At 48.1% G+C, this 25,501-nt stretch overlaps 4 protein-coding genes across 4 annotated transcripts; 3 read left to right on the top strand and 1 right to left on the bottom strand.

Moving 5' to 3' along the window:
* Positions 1–10,164: 10,164 nt before the first annotated feature.
* LOC111213046 (putative ATP synthase protein YMF19) lies at positions 10,165–11,206 on the top strand. Its single transcript, XM_022714710.2, has one exon. The coding sequence runs from the start codon at positions 10,599–10,601 to the stop codon at positions 11,073–11,075; it is 477 nt and encodes a 158-aa protein (XP_022570431.2). The 5' UTR covers positions 10,165–10,598; the 3' UTR covers positions 11,076–11,206.
* A 333-nt stretch (positions 11,207–11,539) lies between these two features.
* On the top strand, positions 11,540–13,677 carry LOC125580700 (uncharacterized mitochondrial protein AtMg00500). The gene is given in 4 exon segments (XM_048745679.1): positions 11,540–11,812; positions 11,814–11,837; positions 12,108–12,197; positions 12,199–13,677. Coding segments are annotated over 4 exon segments (492 nt in total). The 3' UTR covers positions 12,304–13,677.
* A 36-nt stretch (positions 13,678–13,713) lies between these two features.
* Positions 13,714–14,864, bottom strand: LOC111213047. Its single transcript, XM_048745678.1, is given in 5 exon segments — positions 13,714–14,001; positions 14,003–14,240; positions 14,332–14,408; positions 14,410–14,475; positions 14,730–14,864. Coding segments are annotated over 5 exon segments (789 nt in total). The 3' UTR covers positions 13,714–13,728.
* LOC125580699 (NADH dehydrogenase [ubiquinone] iron-sulfur protein 2) lies at positions 14,852–18,771 on the top strand. Its single transcript, XM_048745677.1, has 3 exons — positions 14,852–15,296; positions 16,418–16,661; positions 18,452–18,771. Exons 1-3 carry the CDS (start codon positions 15,075–15,077, stop codon positions 18,712–18,714), a joined length of 729 nt encoding a protein of 242 aa, XP_048601634.1. The 5' UTR covers positions 14,852–15,074; the 3' UTR covers positions 18,715–18,771.
* The last annotated feature ends 6,730 nt before the right edge of the window (positions 18,772–25,501 follow it).

Raw genomic sequence — 25,501 nt, 5'->3', positions numbered from 1 at the left:
CTCCCTGAAGCTCGGTCGCTACGTAGCGACCGAGGTCTCCCCGAAGCTCGGTCGCTCCGTAGCGACCGAGAACGTACATGGCTCGGTCGCTACGTAGCGACCGAGAACGCACACGACTCGGTCACTACGCAGCGACAGTGCTTTCTTAAAAATTGATACAACACGAATCCATGCATTCTCGTCTACTCTTTAATGCTATCTCCCGAAGACCATAGCCAACCCATTTCATGTTTCTCGTCATTTGAAGTCATCAATCGAACTTTACGATAAAAACCACGGAAAGTTTGTTTTTATCGAAAGAAGCCGTAATATCGTTTCGAGTCAAAAAACGGCCCAAAGAGACCTAAGACGTGACTCGAAACCCAGTTACGATTTCTTAACCAAAAGCCCATAAACTGTAGGACGGTTTATGCTCGGTTCGCAAGGAAAGATAAATGTCAAGTTTCCGCGGATAAATACGAAGTATTCGAAGATAATTGGAAAGATCGGGAAAAATGGAAAATCTCCATTTTTAAGTTATGACGGCTTAAGGGCAGAAGAGGAAAAAGCGTAAACCCACCTAGGAGCGAGTATATGAGGAGTCCTAGGCGAGAGGCACGGGGGAGAACTTTTTAGACTCAGAACTCTCGGCATTTAGAAACTCTGATGCATTATTCTCGACATGCTCTGTTTCCATGACTGGCACCCGATTACCAGACGAACTTGCACAAGCAGTTCGATCTCTTGGTTCACTCTTGAACTACGTTCGGCTTGATCCTCAAAAGGGGTACGTAGGCAGCCTTGCATAAGGTTCAGTCCGAAATCAATCAAAAACCTTTTCTGTATTTTCTTCGTCTTTTGTTATCGAGCTGCGAGTCAACTAGGTTTGAGCTTTTAGGCCGCTAGAACTAGGTAACTCGCTGACACCCTTTGCGGCCAAAGCTTTTATGATCTCTTGTAATGATCGCAACGCTCTCACGCGGACTCGAAATAAGATCTACTATTTTCTCTAAACTCGTTTGTTATCTTTTCATGATTTCCGCATATATTTGGTCACTTGCCGTTGGCTCTCGCAGAGATCCGGGACCTCTGAGAAATTAGGGTTTTCCTAGTTTCCTAATTTAAACGTAAATCGACAGTGCGAATTTCGGTTCCCACAGTCGTTTTCTCAGGATCAGGTCCATTCCCCCTTTATTTTCAGAAGTGTAGTACCTGTCTAATGCGGTAACTGATCTCATATCTCACATCTCGATCACTCTCAATGGAAGCTATCTTGCTCAGTTTAGGGCATAGGTAGAGGGATGCACTCATTGCTGCTCTCCGACCTTAACTTAAAAGAGAAGGTAGCTCAAGCAGAATCCGAATCGGCTAGCTCTCATTTATTATATGGTGGAAAACAGCCTGTAAGGAGGAACGAAGTTGGCTTCTCCCGTTGGTCAAGCAGGCTTCGCTCCTTGTGATTCATCTCACGTCCTATGTACACACGTACTTCTCTCGTTTCGAGTGCTAGGACCAAAGAAATCCGAAGAATTCTACCAATAAGATCTTAACCAGCCATTGAGTAGTAGCTTTTGTTTATTCAACGGATCGACCAGAGAGGCCATTCTGCCACCTGAAAAGCCTTATTCGATTCTTTCTACCTATTATACGTGTGCGTCTCGATAATCTTTCAGAAGAGCTTCCATGGCCCATCTTAGGTCCCAATTCAACTGCACCCGCTATAACATTTCAAATAAGTGGTTATTGAGTTCACGAAACACAAACAGAATCTTGAATTTCGTATAGAAAGAAAAGATACACTTCTATTCTCGGAGCTGAGGTATATGAAGAATGGCTTTTTTTTTTGTCCCTTTCGTCTAGTGGTTCGGACATCGTCTTTTCATGTCGAAGACACGGGTTCGATTCCCGTAGGACTGCAAATCCTGAAATGGCAATGTATCGGACTGTAAATCCTGAAATGACGGTTCGACCCCGTCCTTGGCATCTCCTTTCAGTCGAGCTACTAAAGTACCTCAGGGAGTGGCGAGCAGCACTCCACCTTAATGAATTAAATGGCATAAGGTTTCTTTGTTAGAAATCCACAGACAATGTTGGGGTCAAAATCGGTCACGACGGAATCGATGTCCGAAAGTCCTCAGAAAAAACCGAATCTTGGTCAAAACTTCAAAAGCCGAGAAAAAGAACAGCCAAAACGGATCGCCCGGCAAGCTCGGCCGCGACACTAGCCAGCTCGCCCGACAAGCACGGCCGTGTTGCCGGTCGAGTCGCCGGCGAGCTCGGCCGTGACACGGGCCAGCTCGCCCGGCGAGCACGGCCGTGTTGCCGGTCGAGTCTCCGGCGAGCTCGGCCGTGACACGGGCCAGCTCGCCCGGCGAGCACGACCGTGTTGCCAGTCGGCTCGCCGGTGAGCTCGATCGTACCGCGGATCAGTTCGCCCGGCGACCGCGGCCAATTCTCCGTGGACCATTCCGAACCCGGTCCCATCCAATAACCATGCATCTTCGTCCGAAGTTTCCGTAACTCAGTCTTCGGGTCCGTGGATACGACACCAATGTTCCGTCTAAAAAAAATCGTCGAAAGTATTCGGGAAGTTGGGAAGGTTATGTCTCTCGAACAGTTTCCTATTCTTCGTAGTAGAGCAGGTTACGGTTAACTTAACACCAACTGCCTCGGCTATGTGAAGAAACAGGGTTCTGTTGGAAGAACCATGCCTATGCCAACGGCTACTTCGCGAGTAAAATCATAAAAACGCTAAAGTCTCGATACGGCCCAAAGAGGGTCCAAATTGCGGAAAACGGCCCATCTTTGGTCCCAAAAGATTAATCGCATCCGCGGGAAGAGATAAATGTCAAATTTCCGAAGATAATCACAAAGAAGAAGGAAATATGGAAAAGCCCGCTTCACGACAAATCTGGCCCGAGAAGAGGTAAACCGACCTAAGGAGGAGTATATAAGGAGGACCTAGGACGAAGAGCAGAGGAGAGACCATTCTAAGAGCAAGCTTAATACTTAGAGCAATTTAGGCTTTTTTCCGTTTTTACTACCGAGCTGCGACTCGACTCGGTTAGAACTTAGGTGGCTAGACTAGCGAACATACCGACAGCTCTCGTGGCCTAGGATCTTACCTGTTGTTCACGCTCAAACGCGAATTCGGAAATAAGTCCTCTTTGTTCCCTTTTTGCTCTTTTACGATTTATTACTTTCGAATATTTCATATTGATTGTGTTTTGTGTGGCCCAGCAGATAAGCGGGACCTTCAGGGAAGGCTAGGTTAACTTGGCTTTCCTCTGATTAACAAAACTCGACGGTGGGAATTTCGGTTCCCACAGTTTGGCGCTAGAAGGAGGGTGGGGGTACGGATCTATCTCTCTCGCAACCACACACGTTCACTCCAATATGACGATCAACGCTGACAAAGACCCGCAGACACACGACGGGACTCCCGTCGATGCCAACGCTAATAAAACTCCAGCTGGAAACGTATCAACGGTCACTGCCGACGCCGCGATACTAGCCCAGATGAAGGAAATGTTCGCCTCCGCTCAGAAAAAGACGGACGAACAAGGAAAACTCGTGGCCTCTCTCGCAATGGCCGGGAGAAAAGCCCCACGCGGAACCACAAGAGCCCGCAGCGGCAGAAGACTTGATTTCGAAACTCCGGGCAATCGAGATGCACACGCGGACAAGGCTTCCTCAGACCAAAACCCTGATTAAATGCTCCAGCCAGGTGCACAGCCAACTGTGGATAACCTTCCACCTCCTACCGGGAGCAACGAAGGAGAAGAAATCGAGCGCATCGACCTGGATATAAGCGACCAGTCCGAGCACTCGGACGACGGTGCTGACATCCACCCAAGAAGAACGCGAAGCCAGTCCGCTCGGCAGGACGCGTCCTTCGAAAAACCCATGACCGAGGAAGAAGAAACCTCTATTGGGTAGAACAGGAGGAGCTGGCCGAGAAGCAGGCCAGGAACCACCGCGGCCAACACAGACAAGCTCGCAAGGCTGCCAGAAATCCTGATAAGATCCACGATCTCCGCGAGTACATCGCGAAAACCGCAGCGGAGGTGAAAGCGGTGAAATCACAAATCCACCACGCGACAAGCGCTGCGCTCGAGATCAACAGACTTCTCAAGGAAGCATGCAACACCCCGTTCAGTGCCCGGATTACTGAGACCAACGTCTCGGACCCGGGGAAGATCAAAATTCCCATCTACGATGGCACCACCGACCCGAAAGCGCACCTGCAGTCTTTCCAGATCGCGATGGGGAGGTGCAAACTCAAGGAACGCGAACGAGACGCTGGCTACTGCCTCCTCTTCGTCGAATACCTCAAAGGAGCCGCGCTCGAATGGTTTTCTCGCCTAAAACGAAATTCCATCGGAAGTTTCCGCCAACTTGCTTCAGAGTTTCTCAAGCAGTATTCCATGTTCATGGACAGAGAAACCTCGGACGTCGATCTCTGGAGCCTATCTCAAAGAGAAGACGAGCCACTTCGCGAGTTCATGAACAGATTCAAGCTAGTAATGGCAAGAGTCACCGGGATCAGCGACAAAGTGGCGATCGATGCTCTGAAGAAAACTCTCTGGTACCGGTCGAAATTCTGGCAATGGGTATCCCTCGAAAAACCGAGAACGATTCAGAATGCTCTTCATAAGGCAACAGACTTCATCGTAATGGAAGAGGAGATGAAAATCCTCTCCCAGAAGTACAACCCGCAGAAGACGCCCACGAAAAAGAAAAGCTCTCGAAACGACAAGTATGTCCACCACGAGGGAGAAGACATCCAGGGCGAGAACAACTACACTATCAATTCCGAACAAGGGGAGACCTCCAGAAACACCTGGTCCAGGAACCAGTATAAGGATAACTCCTACTGCGAGTTCCACCAGACCAAAGGTCATTCCACTACGAACTGCAAAGTTCTCGGCGCAAGGCTAGCAGCAAAACTCCTCGCTGGCGACCTCTCGAAGGTAACTAGCATAAAGAACCTCATCCTGGATTCCGACCGCCCTCCCAGGACTGATAAAGAGTCTCCCGAGAGGGACGCACGCGCAAATCAGTCTGGCGAAAAACGCGGAAGAAGGCAGGATGACCTTGGAGACAATAGTACCCGCCGGAGGATAAACATGATCATTGGAGAATCGCAGTTCTACCGCGACTCTGTTTCGTTCTTCAAGGCATACAGAAGAAAGGCGGAAACAAGTTCTAACTGGATGACTCGGTCCCTGACCGACAACGTTCCAAATGATACGATTGTTTTCGAGGAGGAGGAAACCGTCGGACTCGATAAACCTCACTGCGACCCGCTGGTCATCGACTTGGTGATTCGAGACCTCGAAGTGGGAAGAATCCTCGTCGACACAGGCAGCCCGGTCAACGTCATTTTCCGCGACACTCTCCGGAGAATGAACATCGAACTCTGGGAAATCATCCCGGAACCAAAACCACTGACCGGTTTTTTGGGCACAACATCAATGACCCTCGGATCGATCAAACTTCCGGTCATGGCAAGGGAAGTAACGAAAATCGTTGACTTCGCCGTAGTCGATAACCCAACCATCTATAATGTTATCATGGGAACCCCATGGATCAACGCAATGAAGGTGGTACTGTCGACTTGCCACCTTAGCATCAAGTTCCCAACACCAAACGGAACAGCAGTAATCTGGGGATGCCAGAAACAATCTAGGCTCTGCTTTTTGGCCGAGCATAAGCTACGACAAACTCGGAACACCCCTGCGGTTAGCCCGAAGTGAGTCAAGAAAACTCAGAGTACTCCCGAAGGTTCCACAAAGAGCGATTCGGAATCACTCGCCCTGGCAACGGCTCCGGACAGCGACGCGATCCCGGAGTCCATCGCCCTACCAGTAGAAAACCCGACTCACGAAATGGCCGCCGATTTAACTAAAGCCTCAACGGCCGAAGTAACAGAAACGGCCCTATCCAACGAGTAGGAACGCCCGCAACAACAAAGCAGAACTACGAGATGGCTTGATCCTCGAAAGAGGTACGTAGGCAGCTTGTTCTATTGACAAGTTCAGCTATCCCCCTCTCCAAAAAGGGGGGGGGGGAGTGGGTACGTGTACACGTATACTCCCACAAAGTTTGGAATATCCACACATGTACTCGATATTTTCGAAACTTTTCCAATAAAACTCATTTTATTGCGGTCTCCCGATTCACTTGCAGTAAGCAACAACAATCGGAGATTAACCTGAGAAACACCCAAGACAAGGGTCTCCAAACATGCTTACCTTTCAAGCAGTCCTTGGATGGGAACTAACTTAAACAACAATCACTGCGTATCAATGGTCAAGCAAGACCAAATACATCTTCTCTAAAAACGAAGATCGTAACTTTCTCACTACAAAGGATACACCTTTCGGAAAAAGCGAGACGTCGTAAATATTTTCGAGAGATATTATCCAAACACACGGTCCATCCGCGACTTTAAAAATTGCCCGTCGATTGGCCCCGACGGACAAACCCAAAACGTTCTCAAAAAAAAAACTCGTAGTCTAACCTTTCGTAAAAGTAAAGGTTATCTTACATCCGACAAAGATACCATAGCGCGCTATACAAGAAATCCAAAATTTTGGTCAGAACTCCAGACGGTCTCTGGAGAGTGCTCGGTTCATTCCATACAAGTCATATAAGCCGGCGCCAAGTCGCGGACTTTAAATCGGAAAGAACCAGGTAGAAATCGCCCACAGGCAAAACGAGAGCCGATCAGTCATCGCACAGCCATAGAGCCGAAAGTAAACCTAGGTCTTACCCTAAACCCAGTCCTACTGGTCCACTAACATCTCAAGACATGATACGAGATCTTAAAAATATGTCCCATTGTCTATATCTAATACGCTCACGAAACTTCGCGAAACTCCTAAATGTTTCCGAACGCCCTTGTTCAGTAAGAGCAAACGAACAAGAAGATAAACTAAGAGTTAAGATACGAAGTGACTACTCGTATCTTTCCCTCACACTTGGCAGAAGTATAAACTAAAATGCACAGAATGTCGATCATTCATCATATATATAGAAGCCGCAAAAAACGGCTAGGACCCAAAGCCACCAAACGGCCGGTCTCAAACACATAGTTCACATAGCCTCGCAAGGCCATAACACACATAAATCAAATACGGCCACACTCGGCCTAGATACATCAAACCTCGAAATAAAACTAAGAGAAATAATCCCAACAATCCTCAAAGCTCAAAGTCGAAGAACCCGGACATGGAGACCCCGAACGAGCTCGCACACTGGTCCACCTCTCCGTCCGCGATTCCGGCACCTTCATCACCGACACCGGTTCCCGCTTCCACCGTGTCCTCCGAGACCTCGATGGAATCCCAAAGCTATCAGACCCTTCCTTCGATTGGAGGAACCAAGGATTCGGCATGGGCACACCCGTTCATAAGACCCGACATCTCGGCGACCTCGGCAGGAAAAGAGAAGTCCTCGTTCTGCGACTTGTAGAGGGTAGCAACGACACTCGCGAAAATCACCCACGAATTCTTGAGCATCCTTAAAGCTCTCGAATTCGGTGGCAAACAAAGCAGCCCTCTGCTTCATTTCGGCGACAATCGCTTTCTTTCCTCTCCTCTCCGCACGGACAAGGGCCCGAGAATGGAGCTCAGCCTGTCTCCGGTTCTGTTCTCCGACCTCCTTCCGAAACCTTTTTTTTGAGCAAAGAGAGATCTTGGAGAAAAAATTTCTATCTTGAAGGAATCTTTTCTTAAGGGAAGAAGTGAGTAAAGAATTTGAAAAACTTACTTCCCTTACTCATACAATTTTTTTTTCTATTCACCTTCAATCTTTCGACAAACGATTACGTCTAATTCCACCTAGAACAGACCATACCGCAAGCTAGGACCTAACACCCTCGGCCGTGACACGGGCCAGCTCGCCCGGAGAGCACAGCCGCGACACGAGCCAGCTCGCCCGGCGAGCACAGCCGCGACACGAGCCACGAGCCAGCTCGCCCGGCGAGCACGGCCGTGTTGATGGTCGAGTTGCCGGCGAGCTCGGCCGTGACACAGGCCAGCTCGCCCGGCGAGCACGGCCAAGACACGAGCCAGCTTGCCCGGCGAGCACGGTCGTGTTACCAGTCGAGTCGCCGGCGAGCTCGGCCGTGACACGGGCCAGCTCGCCCGGCGAGCACGACCGTGTTGCCAGTCGGCACGCCGGTGAGCTCGATCGTGCCGCGGATCAGTTCGCCCGGTGACCGCAGCCAATTCTCCGTGGACCATTCCGAACCCGGTCCCATCCCATAAACATGCATCTTCGTCCGAAGTTTCCGTAACTCAGTGTTCGGGTCCATGGATACGACACCAATGTTCCGTCTAAAAAACATCGTCGAAAGTTTTCGGGAAGTTGGGAAGGTTATGTCTCTCGAACAGTTTACTATCCTTCGTAGTAGAGCAGGTTACGGTTAACTTAACACCAACTGCCTCGGCTATGCGAAGAAACAGGGTTCCGTTGGAAGAACCATGCCTATACCAACGGCTACTTCGCGAGTAAAATCATAAAAACGCTAAAGTCTCGATACGGCCCAAAGAGGGTCCAAATTGCAGACAACGGCCCATCTTTGGTCCCAAAAGACTTGAACCCAAAAACTGTTATGACGGTTAATCGCATCCGCGGGAAGAGATAAATGTCAAATTTCTGAAGATAATCACAAAGAAGAAGGAAATATGGAAAAGCCTGCTTCACGACAAATCCGGCCCGAGAAGAGGTAAACCGACCTAAGGAGGAGTATATAAGGAGGACCTAGGACGAAGAGCAGAGGAGAGAGCCTTTTAAGAGCAAGCTTAATACTTAGAGCAATTTAGGCTTTTTTCCGTTTTTACTACCGAGCTGCGACTCGACTAGGTTAGAACTTAGGTGGCTAGACTAGCGAACATACCGACAGCTCTCGTGGCCTAGGATCTTACCTGTTGTTCACGCTTAAACGCGAATTCGGAAATAAGACCTCTTTGTTCCCTTTTTGCTCTTTTACGATTTATTACTTTCGAATCTTTCATATTGATTGTGTTGTGTGTGGCCCAGCAGATAACCGGTACCTTCAGGGAAGGCTAGGTTAACTTGGCTTTCCTCCGATTAACAAAACTCGACGGTGTGAATTTCGGTTCCCACAAAACCAAAGAAATGCAACATGAGAAAGAGCTTTTTACGTTATGCTTCAATAGAATGAACGAAGTAAGGGGTTCCTCCACTTCGCCATGCAATCCCAGGAATCAGACTGGAAGCTACAAACTGATCCCACCATGCCTGGGAATTCCCATCGAACGGAGATATAGATTCAACCGAGGGGTTCTTCCAGCTTCGCTGAAGAAGCTAGGTTCCTCCGCCCCATGGTTGATCGAAGGTCCTATGCCACTGAAACTCAAATCTATATGACATTCAATCCATCTTTGTCCCGCTCCATCTCATTTAATTAATCCACTTGGCCCGAAACAAACAAGCAAATATCCAAGTCCGGTTCAGAAGGCGTTCCTCGGGCCAGTCAATGCATTCGTACCAGGAAGTAATGACCAAAAGTAGCTCTATTCGAGGTCCCATCGTTCTCCCTCCGCCCCCAAGGCAGTAAGCCATCTCCTGGAATCAAATACCCGTCCACTCCATCTTCTCTTGGGAAGCCCCAACAACGAGATAAGCAACTAACGAGGAACGCCTTCAAGCTTTGAGTGGACCGGGTAGCGTTAATCAAAGTGAATGGAAGGTCAGGGGAACAAGCAACGGATTGAACAATGTTAGCGAAAGCCGTTGCGCTAACGCGCATCCGTTTTCTTGCTCGTCTTCCTTGATCTTTGAATATGGAAGGAAGGCTAGAATCTTCTTTCCGCTTTCAAATCTTCCGATTTCTATGAGAATCAAAAAGATCAAAGCCTGCAGGGTCAGAATAATGGAATTAGACTAGTTATGTTCAGTTAGCAATTCAATCAGCCTTAGCTAATAAAGCGAATATCCTTCTGCTTCAACCCGGTCTTACTCGAAGAACTAGTTATGTTTGCCGGAAGTACGGTCAGTGTGAGGGGTGGCACTGTACCTGTGCTTTTCAGTATTCAATAAGCCAGGAAGGAAGTGTGCATTCAGCTGTGCTTCTAAGTCAGCTTGGCTTGTGGTTGTGGATCGAACTATGACTCCAAATAGACTCGGGGTTGGGAAAGGCCGTTGATATACGTAGATCGTGAGTTCATTACCTTGCTTTTGGGCGATGATTCGATTCTTCTGGGCTTGCTTGTGGCCACTTAAGAAAGAGTTCTGCCATCTAGCCAAGCCTTTGAGTTTGAGACCAAGTAAAGCTTCCCGGCAGTCAACCAAGAAAGACTCTTTCTCCCCTACTGAAGAAATGGAAGTCAGATCTTTTTCCATACCATAACGTATATAGAATCGATTTTCTTTTCTGATCGCAAGCCTGCCGGGCCGCCCCCGCGATCAAACTATCAATCTCATAAGAGAAGAAATATCTATTCCCCCTTTTTCTTGGTTTTCTCCCATGCTTTTGTTGGTCAACAACCAACCACAACTTTCTATAGTTCTTCACTACTCCTAGAGACTTGACGGAGTGGAGCTGTCTGGAGGGAATCATTTTGTTGAAATCAATTAATCTAATCATGCCTCAACTAGATAAATTCACTTATTTTTCACAATTTTTCTGTTTATGCATTTTCTTCTTTACTTTCTACATTTTCATATGCAATGATGGAGATGGAGTACTTGGCATCAGCAGAATTCTACAACTACGGAACCAACTGCTTTTACACCGAGGGAAGACCATCCAGAGGAAGGACCCCAACAGTTTGGAAGATCTTTTGAGAAAATGTTTTAGCACTGGTGTATCCTATATGTATGCTAGTTTATTCGAAGTATCCCAATGGTGTAAGGCCGTCGACTTATTGGGAAAAAGGAGGAAAATCACTTTGATCTCTTGTTTCGGAGAAATAAGTGGCTCACGAGGAATGGAAAGAAACATATTATATAATATATCGATGTCCTCTCCTTCAAATACTGGAAGGTGGATCACTTGTAGGAATTGTAGGAATGACATAATGCTAATCCATGTTGTACATGGCCAAGGAAGCATAAAATGATTCTTTCATTCTATAGATACCTCTGGTAGGTAAAGCACTCTACTGTGCTTTATTGAAAGTTCCCATCGCCGGGGCGAGGATACTTGCCTTCGCGGTTCGACTTTCTTTTCAGGCTTGACTCATTATTTTCCGGTCCTCTCACACCCCCTTAGAGCTCTTTATGATGCCCACTGAGTAAGATTTGGGGGCTTCCCGGCGCAAAAGCTCATTCTGAACCGCGGGAAACTTCGTCTCTTCGACACAAACGTTTTATGAAGAGGCTGATGGTGATGAGGATCCATGCGCACTCAAATAAAAGTAGCTTGCGTATTGGGTTATCCACGGTGTTAGGTGTTCCATTTTACCCTCATGTGGAGGGTAGGATAATTTGGACTCTTTTGGAGTACTATACTCCGAAAGATCCTATCCTTCCTCCTCTTCTTTCAGTCGAGACTTCCTCCTAGTGAGGTGTTGCCTATCCAGGTATGGAAGTATTCAATGAATACACTCTGTACCATGGGTGGATGAAGCTTTATCTGGAGTATCAAAGATGGAATTGTATGCTAAGGCTTAGTGCCAGTATAGAGCTTGAAGTCTTTATGGATGTGCCGATCTTTATCCGTACATATTACCGACCTGCGAACATGGATGATTCGTTCAGGTACGGGATAATATTTAGGATGTACGATTTGGCTGTCTAGTTACAGTGGGGCAATGTCATGAAATTGCTACCAGTAACTAAGACTCAAGTAGAGACAAAAAAAAAAACCACTCAATTTGAATGTAAGTAAAACACGGGATGGAAGAGGAGGCCTGAACCAACAGGGATGAAACAGTATAGAATTCCCCTGGGCGAAGCAAGTCACCGATTAGTAACCTAAGAAAGAGTTGTCAACGGGCGAGTGTCCTGCTATAAGGTAAACTCCTACTATTTCAGCTTCTTTTCCCGTGGTCGAAAGCTAAATATCTCAAGATGAGATTTTCCAAACTCTCGACAAGCAGCAAATAGAAAATGAAAAGAAGATTTTGAAGGATATGATTTCATCAAAGGAGTGGTGGTTAACAGAAGGCCATTTCAACTTATGCTCTAAAAAGATAGAAAGCATTGTTGATAAAGCCCTCTCTTTATATAAAGAGGGCTTTAGCGCATTCGGATAAAGGAAGATTCTGATATTCACATAGGTATTTAAGCCTACTTCGGGGATCTGAACAGCTTCCCCTCAAATGGGAGCCGTTTAAGTCATCTTAAAAGAGTCCTCGACTGTATTGGAAAAACAAAAAGTCCAATATGGCAGGAGATCTCTAATTTTATTGAGAGCTTCCAATCAAATTAGATTGTAAAGTAGTAGTCTTGTGTAAAAAAAACCTGGTGGGGCGGGGTCCAAGCAAGCGTAAGGGGAGGAGGGCTAGGGTGGAAGGGTCGTCGAAGGAGATGCATTTCTAGTATAAGTGGTATTGGACAAGATCTCAGGGAATCATCTCTTTCAGATTTCTGCCTTTCTTTCCCATGACGACTAGGAAAAGGCAAATCAAAAATTTTACTTCGAATTTTGGACCTCAACATCCTGCTGCTCATGGTGTTTCACGATTAATATTGGAAATGAACGGAGAAGTGGTGGAACATGCGGAACCACTTATTGGATCACTCCAGTGCGGCACGAAGCCGCTGACGCCGAGTCGGCTCCTATGCCGCTAGCTATGCCCTGCTTGGTCCCCCAGCACGGTGGAGGTTCCATAGCGGGTCATGAGCACCGGGCTAAGGGGTGAAGTCACTCGACTGAAAGGAGAGGGCGTAAGCATGACTCGAGCACCTGTCTAGAGAGGGGTGGTTGAGCAACTCAAGTGAACCACCCTACCTTACTACAACATAGGGACAGAGGGGAGAAGGTTGTGAAGGTGGCCTCGTTATCCACACCTCTGGTCGGATGAATGGAGGACCGCCCGACCCGGTTTTCATGAGCGTTGGCGGGTCTTGCAGTGCCTGTCAAAGGCGCTAGCGCATACCCCGGGGTGATCATCATCACCTGCACCTCACACCTCGGCGTAGTGGAACGTGTAACCCGCCTGCTGTCTCATTCAACTACATTTGTTCCTGTAATCTATAGCCTAACAGAAGGCAGCGTCGAGGGGCTTTATCAACTCGACTGAAAGGAGAGGAGAGAAATTCCCATACAGCCAGCGGGGAGGATGGCATTACAGGCAAGACCGTCTGGCGAGAACGCACCAGGGGCGAAGCGTGGTAGGCGTGCGCCGGGTGAGCATAGGGGGAAAGGGATCCCGGACGGTGGAAGAGCCAGGGGAGGCCGGGTCATTTGACGGAAATGGAAGGAGGAACCCTCTTATAGAAAGCCCTATGAAGTTAAGGGAAGTGAATGAATTCTTGGAAAAATAGGGAGCGAGCTAATATATAAAATGTAAGATAGTCAATTATTCAATGAATAGATGATAAAGTCAACCATACGACTGAATAGCTTCCGAGGTCGAGCAGTCTCAATTTCACAACAGGATTTACGAATGAATGTTGGGCTGGGCCACCTCGAATGGCATGAGCCGCATGCGGGGAGACCCGCACGTACGGTTTTTAGGGGGACCTGTCCGAAAGACCGGCCGGCGCCCACCCGACTAGAGGGACTGAGAAATTAATAGAGTACAAAACTTATCTTCAAGCTTTACCTTATTCTGATCGTTCAGAGGGCGATCGCGGAGTCACTGAATGAAGTCCTCCGTTTCTTTCGAAGGTGCTGGCCCGCAGTGAGGCAGAGATGACTAGGTGACATATGGAATATGGCGACAGCAACAGCATGTCGTAGAAGGAGAGAACAGGTGGAGCCAACGACCCACGTTGACTAACGTATCTACAACTACATCCCCGAGCGGTAGTCAAACGGAGGCGTGAATGCAAGATGCCAGCGGAATGATCGGCCGGACAGAGGCTAGGGTGAAGGAAACCCTTCCCACCGCGTCCTTCCCTGGGTATCGGAGATATGAAGCGAGTGAACCGGAAAAGAACGGGAACTGGGTCGATCTATTGCGAAGCATCCGAAGGATAACTGCAAACTCACACAATCTTTGCCGAGAGATAGGAGCATTCGGTGGAACCTGTGAACTACACTTGCTTCTGAATAGATGTGTGGGACAGAGGGCTCGTGGTACCTTCTGCCCACCCTTCCTCCTCTGCTTTGAGAACTGTGTAAATGGAGAGTGGGCATAAGGGAGGGAGGTCCTCATACAGAGAAAATCAGGGAATGGGTCGAGATAGATGACAGCGCCGAGGAACGCCTTGCCGGGAGGGCAATCTTCTCTTATGGTCTTCACCTCACGCCCGACCTGGAAATTGAATCCAGCACCCCCCCCCTCTTTCTGATCATTCATTTCTGCAAGCCCAAAGCGTTGCCTCCCTTCTATTGCATAACCTAAAAAGCTATAAGCAAAGTACCAAAAGCGCGCTCCGCCCGGTGACTAAGAAAGAAATTGGTTTGCGCAACGTTCCTCTCCTTTCAGTCGAGTAAGAAATACCTCGGGAAGTAGGTCTTCTATTGAAAGGCTTTCCCTCCCTCAAAAGGGGACTAGCTTTCAATACTAGTTCTTACGTTACGCTGCCATTTTTCCAATATCATAGAATAGCATGGCCTGGGGCTAAAATAACTCAAGTGGGAGAGCCGTGTTATAGGTGACCTTATTGCACGGTTCAGAGAGCACTTGTGTATGTGATACAAGTGAACCTGTACGAAAAAGCTGTCGTAAAGTTTCGTTTTTCGTTCCGTTTTCGACCCTATCTATGTTTCTATGATGGCCCAAGAACACGCTCATTCTTCAGCTGTAGAGAAACTTTTGAATTGCGAGGTACCATTACGAGCTCAATATATACGAGTGTTATTCCGTGAAATAACTCAAATTTCAAATCATTCACTTGCTTTAACTACTCATGCTATGGATGTGGGAGCATTAACTCTGTTCCTGTGGGCTTTTGAGTAGCCGGAGAAATTGTTGGAATTCTATGAAAGAGTCTCGGGAGCCAGGATGCATGCCAGTTTCATACGACCAGGTGGAGTGGCACAAGATCTGCCTCTTGGCTTATGTCGAGATATTGATTCCTTCACACAACAATTTGCTTCTCGTATCAATGAATTAGAAGAGATGTCAACCGGATACCGTATCTGGAAACAACGATTAGTGGATATTGGTACTGTCACTGCACAGCAAGCAAAGGATTGGGGATTCAGTGGTGTAATGTTAAGAGGTCGTGCGACATGAAGACATTGATAGCAATATGGGGGAAGTTCCCATCAGGCAACAATGGTTCCGCCTGACTCTACTTAAGCAAGCATATTATGTAAGTTAAGACTTGGTGTGAAGCCTTGGAGCTTACGTTAGAAGAGCAAAAGGCCTGGGGCTAGGGTGAGCTGAGGGGGGACAGCGTAAGTGAGCGAATGTGTGTAAGCCCAGTCAAAGATGACTGTTCTAGGCGGGGGGAGCCACCCACCTTTGAATGGTGTTGTTCCTACAGACCATGAACATATTTCGCCTCTGGCCTCTGGGCACGTTGGAACCGCGCGAGTTCACCGGGTGGAGCACGGTCCGCCAAAACCGGCATAGATTAGGTGCTATTGATGGAACATGGTAAGCCTATCTTTCTCCATATGGAAGTGCTGCGAGCACTTAGAGATGCGGGTAGAGGAAGCCTCAAAAAGGAAAGGCCGAGCTGTAGGTAACGTGACCTGCACCGAGTTGGTGGCTGACTGGGCTTTTTCCTTGATCAAAGCAGATCAACTCGCCTTCTTTCTTGTTACCCAAAACTAACGTCGGTCGAATGGTTTTTTTCCTGCCCCGGAACGTCAAATGAAATAGGGGGCCGGGTTCTCTTTCTACAACCTTTTTGATATGATAGGCTCGGCTACCTTTCCCCTATCCCTTATGATTAGGGGGGTGTTAAACCCAAGAACGACCAGTCTTGTGGTGGTACGGAAGGAACGGACTCCGCGAACGTCCCGCGCCCCGGAATGAAAGTCTCAACCAGAACCACATTCTTTTTGCGTGCGGATGTAGCTAAGTGTCTGACTCTATTGGTCATAGTTTCCTGCTGTTGCGGCTGGTGCTCTTTTGCGTGCGGATGTAGCTAAGTGTCTGACTCTATTGGTCATAGTTTCCTGCTGTTGCGGCTGGTGCTCGTTTGCGCGCGCGTGAACCAACTCAACAAAGAAGGAAAGGATCCCCGGGGAGGCATCTGAGAATGATTCGAGCTGTATGAAGGGAAACTCTCACGTACAGTTTGCTTTTTTTGGGGGGGCAGGAGCCCGACAGGGTCCCCCACTGACTTGGCCCGGGCCTAAGTGAAAGTGAAGTGGTGGGCCTACCCATCCCAACCAGGGGTATGCTGGGATTCGCGAAGAGCAGCACATTACGATGTTCATGACCAATCGGATCCTGACGTACCAGTAGGTACCGGAGGAGATCGCTATGATCGTTACTGTATCCGTATCGAAGAGATGCGACAAATTCATCGGATCATTGTGCAATGTCTTAATCAAATGCCTAGCGGCATGATCAAAGCCAATGATCGTAAGCTATGTCCTCCATCACGATGTCGAATGAAACTATCCATGGAATCGTGCGTCGTGTGAAACGTTGATCATCGCCGTTCTTAACCGAGACTCAGGTTAAGCTCCGTCTCGGAACGTTGTGGGTTAGGAGTAAAGCATCCTGAGGTTGGCGCATCTCATTGGGCATAGAGAAGCATTGGGAACCCCAATTTCTTTCTTCGGAGCCGTTTCTTTTCCCGTCCCCCCACCCCGGCATAGCGATTCGCTTCCGGTTCTTCGGAAGAATCAACTTACTTCTACCTTCTTCATTGATATGGGGGAAAAGGAACCGTCTACCAGTTGGGAAGCTAGACATCAAGTAAGTGTCTTGATGAGGATAACTAAGCTGACACGCCGGAGTTGGCTGCTGGCACAACAGGGTGGTGCCTTACCGCGCCGCAGGTGAACGCGCGGTAGCGTTCGTGGTGGTGCTTCAGTATTCCAATGTATTGCGTCCAAGATCAGAACGAGCTTGCCGGCGGACCACTGTCGTCCCATTCTTGAGTGAGCTGGAGCACAGACATCTTATCCACTGAACTAGCTAGAAGCTATCGATTCGGGTCGAAGCACTAAAAGAAAAGCACCGGGAAACACGGCGGCATAGGAACCACGGGACCCCCACCCTACTAGTAAATGGAAAACGGAAGTGCACTCCTGCGCTACCAGCTGAAAAAGCCCTTTCCCCTTTCTCCAACCTATACAAGGGGTTTTTATGTCCTTTTTATAAGTTGGGTTGTTGTATACGGGATCCACGTAGTAGGCTGGACCAACATCCAGCCGAGAGAGGGCAGCCTCTAGAAGCAACAGGTTGGGAAACCAAGAGAACGCTTCGCCTTTTCTTATCTTCTTCCTGCCCTAGGAGTAGAAGTAGCACAAAAAAAAAGAAGGATTAGCATTATTGACCCAATGATAAACCACTAACACCTTCCTCGTTGGGGCCCCGCGCACTGGGAAAACGCCGACCCTACGGGAAACAGGCCACTAGTTACAAAGCTCCAATAAGGTGTTCCTCGAGAGGGCTATCACAGTCAGGTGTGGAGCAATTACCCCTATTTTTAAAGTACCCTTCTTCCTATTTAGGGGGTTGAGGCGAGAAATGGCTTGATGAATTGTTCCGTTCGCCATGCACCGGCCCCATTCACTTGATTCTCGTAGAGGCTGTAAGTACACAGTGCCCCACAACTATCAATAGTATAGTGGGGTTGAAAGACGAGAGTGCCCGCCCTTTTCTTTCAACTGGGCCACTTTTTTTCCCGAACGCAGTCCGGTATCACCGTTGCCGTGTATAAATATACAAATATCTTCGATGCTGTCATTTCGAAATGTCCGCATCAACCCCGAGGAACGCCTCCCAAAAACAGCAAACTTGGCTTGACGAGCGCAGATGTGAGGAAGCGAGAGCAATAAAACAAAAAATCTCTTTCTTGTCCTTCTACTTATGGGGCAAAGAGAAGCGCTTTTGCTACTGAGAAAACGAACGGTCAGCGCAAAGGTTCAAGACTTTTCTGAGCGTTAGCGAAGCTAGATTCTCATAGCAAGGCGCTTCGAGTTAGCAAAGCGCTGTAGTAGCACCGAAGCCTTATGTGCTATAATGCTGAGCCAAGGACACTCCGTCTTATCTATAGAAGTAGTCAACTGAGTTTTGAACGAATTAGATCCTTGATAATGGCTCAATCTATAGATAGAAAGCCCTATGATGGGAAACTACCAAGTTAGGTTTGGAGAGAGATGGGACCGGTTATATAATAGAGGCAACAGATGCAAGCTTTTTTCTTTTAATAGCCGGCCAAATGACTACAGGATCATCGGTCTACTCTACCTCAATTCACCATTTCGAACTTTATACAGAAGGTTTTTCCGTAACAGCTTCTTCTACCTATACCGCAGTTGAAGCACCTAAAAGAGAATTTGGTGTCTTTCTGGTCACTAATGGAAGCAATCGTCCCTACCGTCGTAAAATAAGAGCACCCGGCTTTGCCCATTCACAAGGACTCGATTCTATGTCCAAACATCACATGCCAGCAGATGTGGTCACCATCATAGGTACTCAAGATATTGTGTTTGGAGAGGTGGATAGATAGGATGACTAGTTTGCCAGGACCTTAGCTTTATTACCAGCCCAGAAGTCTCTCTTTTTTCGGCCTTCAGGAACAGCCTTTAAGTCAAATCCAACCTAATACCATTCATATCCTTCTACATAGAAGAAACACACTCTAAGATCCTTTTTCAAAAATAGACACGTACCATTGCCACTTGATGGGGGGGGGGGGGGCGTTCGTTGTATGTTGAAGCAGAGATGAATAGGGTGACTATGAAGAGAATGGTGGTTGATCCTGACTCCACAGTCAATCTCATACCTATGTCCACTAGGCATTCAAGAAGAAAAGATTGGAGGAGCACTTCTCGAGGTATATAATTTGAGTTTGAATAATTGTCAAATCAGTTTTCTAGGAATGGTATGGTCAGAGTCAATTGCAACGTTTGACCTTTTCAGAGTTCGATAGAGTTCCAGGTTGTTTTTGCACCGACGACATATTACGCTCTTCTAGGCAGACTCTAGATTCATAAAAACCAAGCGGTCCCATTGACATACCATCAATGTATTAAAGGTATAATCAAAGGAAAATAAGTACTCGTACCAGCGGTGAGCACTCCCTTCGAAAGATCTGAAATCCATTTTTCTGACGCTATACATTATTCGGAGTTTGCCGAGGTTTGTGGTATACCAAATTGTAATGCCCGTCCCCAAAATCATACTCTTGTGCCCTAACTTGAACAACAAGAAACACCTGCCTACACTGAAAAGGAAAGAGGGAAAGGGGTGAATAACACACAGTCATTCAGTGAGGATGGTCATTTTTTCCCACATGACTCCTAACATTATTAACCAACTTGCATGCGAAAATACTAGTCCTAGAACATTCATCACCCAACATATTAAGAAATTAACAAACATAACACATCATTTATTTCAATACACATTCATTAATAGCATTAACATTTGTCATCTCATAACCATTTCCAATATTAATAATAACATGACAACTTAGGCTGGCCGTCACCTCGAAAGGTCGTACGCCACCTTGGGCTCGTCAGCCGGTTTACGGGCTTTGACGGGATCGCCATGTCCTCGTCCTCAGTCCGACTTTACACATTTAATATTTATTTAACAACTTCATCATTTATCACTTTAACATTTATCAACTAACAGATCGTCATCAACATTATCATCACAAATTGTGGGAACCGAAATTCGCACTGTCGATTTCCGTTTAAATAAGGAAACTAGGAAAACCCTAATTTCCCAGAGGACCCTGATATCTGCTAATTACCACACGTCAAGCAATCAGAACACTAGAATAACAACGATAAGAATAAGAAATCGAAAAAGAGAGCAAAGTAGATCTTATTCCGAATCTGCGTATGAGCGTTTACAACAAGGTATAAGCCTGGGCTCGAGAGCTGTCGGCGAGATTCCTAGTTCTAGCAAACCTAAGACGACTAAACCTAATTGAGTCGCAGCTCGAAATAACAAAAACGGAAAATTGCCTAAATTGCTCTAAGTGCTAAGTTTGCTCTGAAAAGTCCTCTCCCCATGCTCCTCGCCTAGGAATCCTTATATACTAGCTCCAAGGTCGGTTTGCGCTTTTACTCTTCTGCCCTTAAGCCGTCATAGCATAAAAATGGAGATATTCCATTTTTCCCGAACTTCCAATTATCTTTAAAACTTTTGTATTTATCCGCGGAAACTTGACATTTATCCTTCCTTGTGGACCAAGCTTAAACCGTGCTGCGGTTTACGGGCTTTTGGTTAAGAAATCGTAGGATGGGCTTCGAGTCGTGTTTTAGATCCCTTTGGGCCGTCTTCCGACTCGACATGTTTACTACGAATTCTTTTCGATAAAGAACAAACTTTCCGCGGTTTCTAATCCGCGAAGTTTGATCGATGGATTTGAATAGCGGAAAACATGAACTGAGCTTGCTACGGTCTTCGGGAGATAGCATTCGAAGGTTTGACGAGAATGCATGGATTGATGTCGTATCGATGTTCGGAAGGGTTCGATCGCTACACAGCGACTGAACTTCGGCTCGAGCCCGGTTGCTACGTAGCGACCGAGCGGGACGAGCGCTCGGTCGCTACGTAGCGACCGAGCCTTGGCTTGAGCTCGGTCACTACGTAGCGACCGAGCGGGACGATCGCTCTGTCGCTACGTAGCGACCGAGCGGGACAATCGCTCGGTCGCTACGTAGCGACCGAGCTTGGCCGAGCTCGGTCGCTACATAGCGACAGAGGGGGACAATCGCTCGGTCGCTACGTAGCGACCGAGCGGGACGAGCGCTCGGTCGCTACGTAGCGACCGAGCCTTGGCTTGAGCTCGGTCACTACGTAGCGACCGATCGGGACGATCGCTACGTAGCGACCGATCGGGACGATCGCTACGTAGCGACCGAGCTTTGGCTTCAGTTCGGTCGCTACGGAGCGACCGAGCGGGACGAGCGTTCGGTCGCTACGGAGAGACCGAGCGGGACGAGCGTTCGGTCGCTACGTAGCAACCGAGCTGGGGCTCGAGCTCGGTCGCTACGTAACAATCGAGCTGGGGCTCTAGCTCGGTCGCTACGTAGCAACCGAGCGGGACGATCGCCTGGTCGCTACGTAGCGACCGAGCTTGGCCGAGCTCGGTCGCTACGTAGCGACCGAGCGGGACGAGCGCTCGGTCGCTACGTAGCAACCGAGCTTGGGCTCGAGCTTGGTCGCTACGTAGCGACCGAGCGGGACGGACGTTCGGTCGCTGCGTAACGACCTGTTTCGAGCTTTCGTCGGACATCTCGATTCTTTCTTCCGTAAAACTTTTTCGTAAGAAAGAATCTATTTCAAAAAGTACTCTTCGGAGAAATTCTTATTTTCTTCCTCGGACGTTTTGAATGTTAAATTTGTCGTAACCATTTTTGACACCAACAGTTAGCCCCCCAGTCCGTTAGAGTTGTGACTCTAGCGGGCGGATAGATGACTTTGACAAGGTTATGTGTATTGGACGAAATTCACATTTTAAACTCCGCGGAAAAAAGTTGTCGAGACGAAATTCCGAATCCATACTTCTATAAGTAGTGAGCTCTTGTCATTCATTTTCTTCACGCCTTCCCTTCTTCATTCCTTCAAACTCATTCAAAAATTAAAAAACTCTCTAGTTTCATAACTTTCCTTTCAACATGTCTTCCTCCCAAGGTGATAAGAAGGATTCCGACGTCGAGATGGGCGAGGCCACTTCTCCGGCTCCGGTTCTAACTTCTCCGGCGGAAGCGCCGGCTTGTGTTGCCGGTCATCTTTCTTTCCGAGAGGAACTAGTTCGTCGTCAAGCCGAGAAAGAACTAGCTCAAGCTGGCTCTGAGTTTCCGTCTTCTTCCGCGCAGGTCGTTGCCTCGTGTCATGGGACCGAAGTCATGGCTCTTCTCCCGCAAGCCCTACCTGCAGGATCTTCCACGACTCCGATCCTCGTCGAGGACAAGGAGAAGGCCGCTGACTCTATGCCTCCTCCTCCAGCCAGAAAAGACGTCGTTCTGGCATTGCGTGCTCCTAGCGCTGTCCTGGCTACTCAGCCTAAGAGTCGGAAGAGGAAACTTGCCAAGAGTGGTGACGGGGAGAATTCGCAGCGAGGCGGATCGAGCCTAGCATCGGGACTTCGCGGAAAGGTTTATCTCTTGTTTGAATTCTCGGTCGTCTTTTGTGCTTTCTTTTTTTGGACTTCGTCTTAAGAATTTTCACCGTTCGCAGTTCATATCGTTGATAGATGGGATGATCGGCGAATGTGGTTCTGAGACCAGTCGCCTTTCCGGGGAGTTGGTGGAGCTTCAGGGCAGATGGTCCGAAACCGAGGCCATGTTGACGGCTGTCAAGGACTCTCACTCTGCGAAAGTGTCGAAGCTCGAGGTTGCGATAGGAGAGCTTGAGAGGGACCTTGGAAACACGGCGAGTTCCTTACTTAAGGAAAAGAAGGCCAGGAAGGCCAAATCCTCGGAGGTGCGTCGACTCCAGCGTCAGATCGAGAGTGACGCGGGACTAGCGCGCCGTGGGATCCAAGAGGCTACGGATGCCCTTCGCGCGGAGTTTCAAGCTCGCTTGGCGAATATTTCTGCTTCCCTGGGTTCCCTCGAGTGTATCCGGAGCAGGGATCTAGCTTTGGCAACGATTGAGGGCGGGATGGCCGTGGTTCGGTCGTTCCAAAGTGAGACTCCCCCGACCTTGGAGGCCGAAGAGGCCTGACTGTCCGGCTGCAAGGGAGATATGGCGGCCGAGAATGGAGATTTCGGTCTCGTCCTGGCCGACCTGAAATCTGCGTGCTTCCTTCCGACGTGTTCCAAAGACCCAGAGGGGAAAGACCTATGGTCGGAGAAAACGGAGGTGGCGCGGCTCCAGGCTCGGACGAGGCAGCGGGTGAAGAGGGGGCGTAAGTTCTGAGGATGACTTGGGTTAGATCTCTTGCCAGAGATTTTTTTTTTATGTTTTTATGTTTCGGCCTTGAATGGCCTTATTTGTATTTCGGGACTGGCCGTGTGTGGCTTTGAATCCCTGCCGCTCTGCGGCTTTCTTTTTATGGTAAGATAATCGGATAGCGCTTCTTATGAGTTTGCGGATAGTGGGGAGGAAGGTGATGAGTTGTCGTCTCATATCCTTCTTCGATTGTGAAATGTTTCATTCGAGACCTGTTTCGAGAGTTCTTCCGCGAGATGTGAACTCTGCGGGGGTGCTGAAGATGTCGAACATTAACATAGAGGCATGGTTTAAGAATCTCTTATCTTTCGATATCATGCCTTCGAGATGTTAGAGACCAGTGCGCTGGGTTTAGGGCAAGACCTAGGTTTACTCTCGGTTTAAGGATTGTGCGGTGACTAACCGGCTATCGTTTTTCCTGTCGCGATTTCTTCCTGATTCGTATCGGTGTAAAGTCCGCGATAGGTTCTCGGGTTATACGACTTGTTTGATACGAATCGAGCATCTCTCCGGAGACCGGAAGTGCTAGACCAAATTTCGGATTTCTTTTATAGCGCTATTATCCTTGTGTCGGATGTAAGAGAGTCATCTTCGTGAGATGGCAATGTCTGTTTAGGACGTTTTGTGAGTTCGATGTCATCAGCATCGGACTTGGTGGCGTGTGCCGTTGTTTCGAATATTTTTGCGCAAAATAGGTGCTAGTGTGTGCATATATATGTTTCTTTTGTGACGGAAGTTTCGTTCGTTCGAAAGAAATAAACTTTTGAGGCATCTTTTGCGACGTCTCGTGATGCCAAAAGTGGCTTCTCCTAAACGGTTAACTAATATCCGAAGACCTCGCACTGATTTTACAGGCGAGGAGGTTTTGATAAGTAGAAAACACCAAGAGCGTGGTAAAAAGTTTTTTCGATTTTGGTGAGTATACGAGTATACGTACCCACTCCCCCCTTTTTAATGAGGGGGGACAGCTGAATTTGTCTTCCGGCAAACTGCCTACGTACTCCTTGCGGAGAACAAGCCGTCTCGTAGTTCAGTGATTGCAGGTTGGTTCGTTTAGTGATAGTATTTTTTGAGATGCATCGCGTTCCAGGTTCTAGGAATTTTTATGCCCTGCATGTTGGCTATTTCGTAAGAACCTGGTCGGACGACTTTTTCGATTTTATAGGGACCTTCCCAGTTTGCTCCGAGTTTTCCCGCGTTTCGTTCAGCGGTGTTTTGGAAAACTTTGCGAAGGACCAGATCCCCCTGATTGAACCTACGATTTCGTACGTTGGAATTATAGTATTTTGCAGCGGCGTGCTGGTAGTTTTGAATTCGGATAAGCGCTCGATCCCGGCGCTCGTTAATGAGGTCGAGATCATCCAAGAGCATAGCATCGTTGAGTTCCTCTCGTTCGGGTAATAACCTTCTTCGAACACCGGGAAATTCAACTTCCGCGGGAATCATGCATTCCGTGCCGTATACCAGAGCGAAGGGAGTTTCTCCCGTTGCTCGCCTTGGGGTGGTACGGTGAGACCAGAGGACTCCCTCGAGTTCGTCGGCCCATCTGCCTTTTTTGGCCTCTAAGCGTTTCTTCAGTCCGTCGAGAATGGTCTTGTTGATTGTTTCAGCCTGTCCGTTGCACTGCGGATATCTGGGAGTTGACTTGTTGAGTCGTATCTTCCATTTTTCGCAGAATGCTTCGAATCGGGTGGAGATGAACTGAGACCCGTTATCGGTTACGATCTCGTAAGGAACTCCATGCCTACAGATGATGTTTTTCCATACGAAATTCTCGACTTGGACGTCCTTTATACTTGCGTACGAGTCCGCCTCTACCCATTTTGAGAAAAAATCGGTAAGGACTAGAAGGAAACGCTTTTGCTTTGAATTATGCAGAGGTCCGACAATATCCATGGCCCAGCGCATAAAGGGGTAGGGCGATGTGATGGAGGAAAGAACTTCGGCCGGTTGTCGGATGGTTGGTGCATGCCTTTGGCATTTTTCGCATTTTCGTGCGAATTTTTCGCAATCTCCGATCATTGTCGGCCAATAGTATCCATGGCGTTTGATTTTCACGGCTAGTGATCTCCCGCCGGAATGGTTGCCGCAGGAGCCGGAATGTATTTCCTCCATTACTTTTCTCGCCTTTTCTCCTTCCAGGCACGTCATGAGTGGTCCGGAGAATCTCCATCTGTAGATTTCGCCGTCCACTGTTACGTAGTGTGCGGCCTGTGTGTGGATCTTGCGAGCTGCCCATTTTTCGGCGGGTAGTTGCCCGTCGACGATGTAGTCTCGAATCGTCTGAAGCCATGGGGTATCACAGCCGTAATCAGATTGCTCTGATGGTGGTGGTATGATAATTTCTTCTTCGTCGTCTTGGCCTTCTATGAGATTGACGA

Source organism: Brassica napus, chromosome C1, assembly GCF_020379485.1.
Source record: "Brassica napus cultivar Da-Ae chromosome C1, Da-Ae, whole genome shotgun sequence".
In the NCBI taxonomy this organism is placed as follows: Eukaryota; Viridiplantae; Streptophyta; class Magnoliopsida; order Brassicales; family Brassicaceae; genus Brassica; species Brassica napus.
This window is presented reverse-complemented; position numbering and strand designations above follow the sequence as displayed.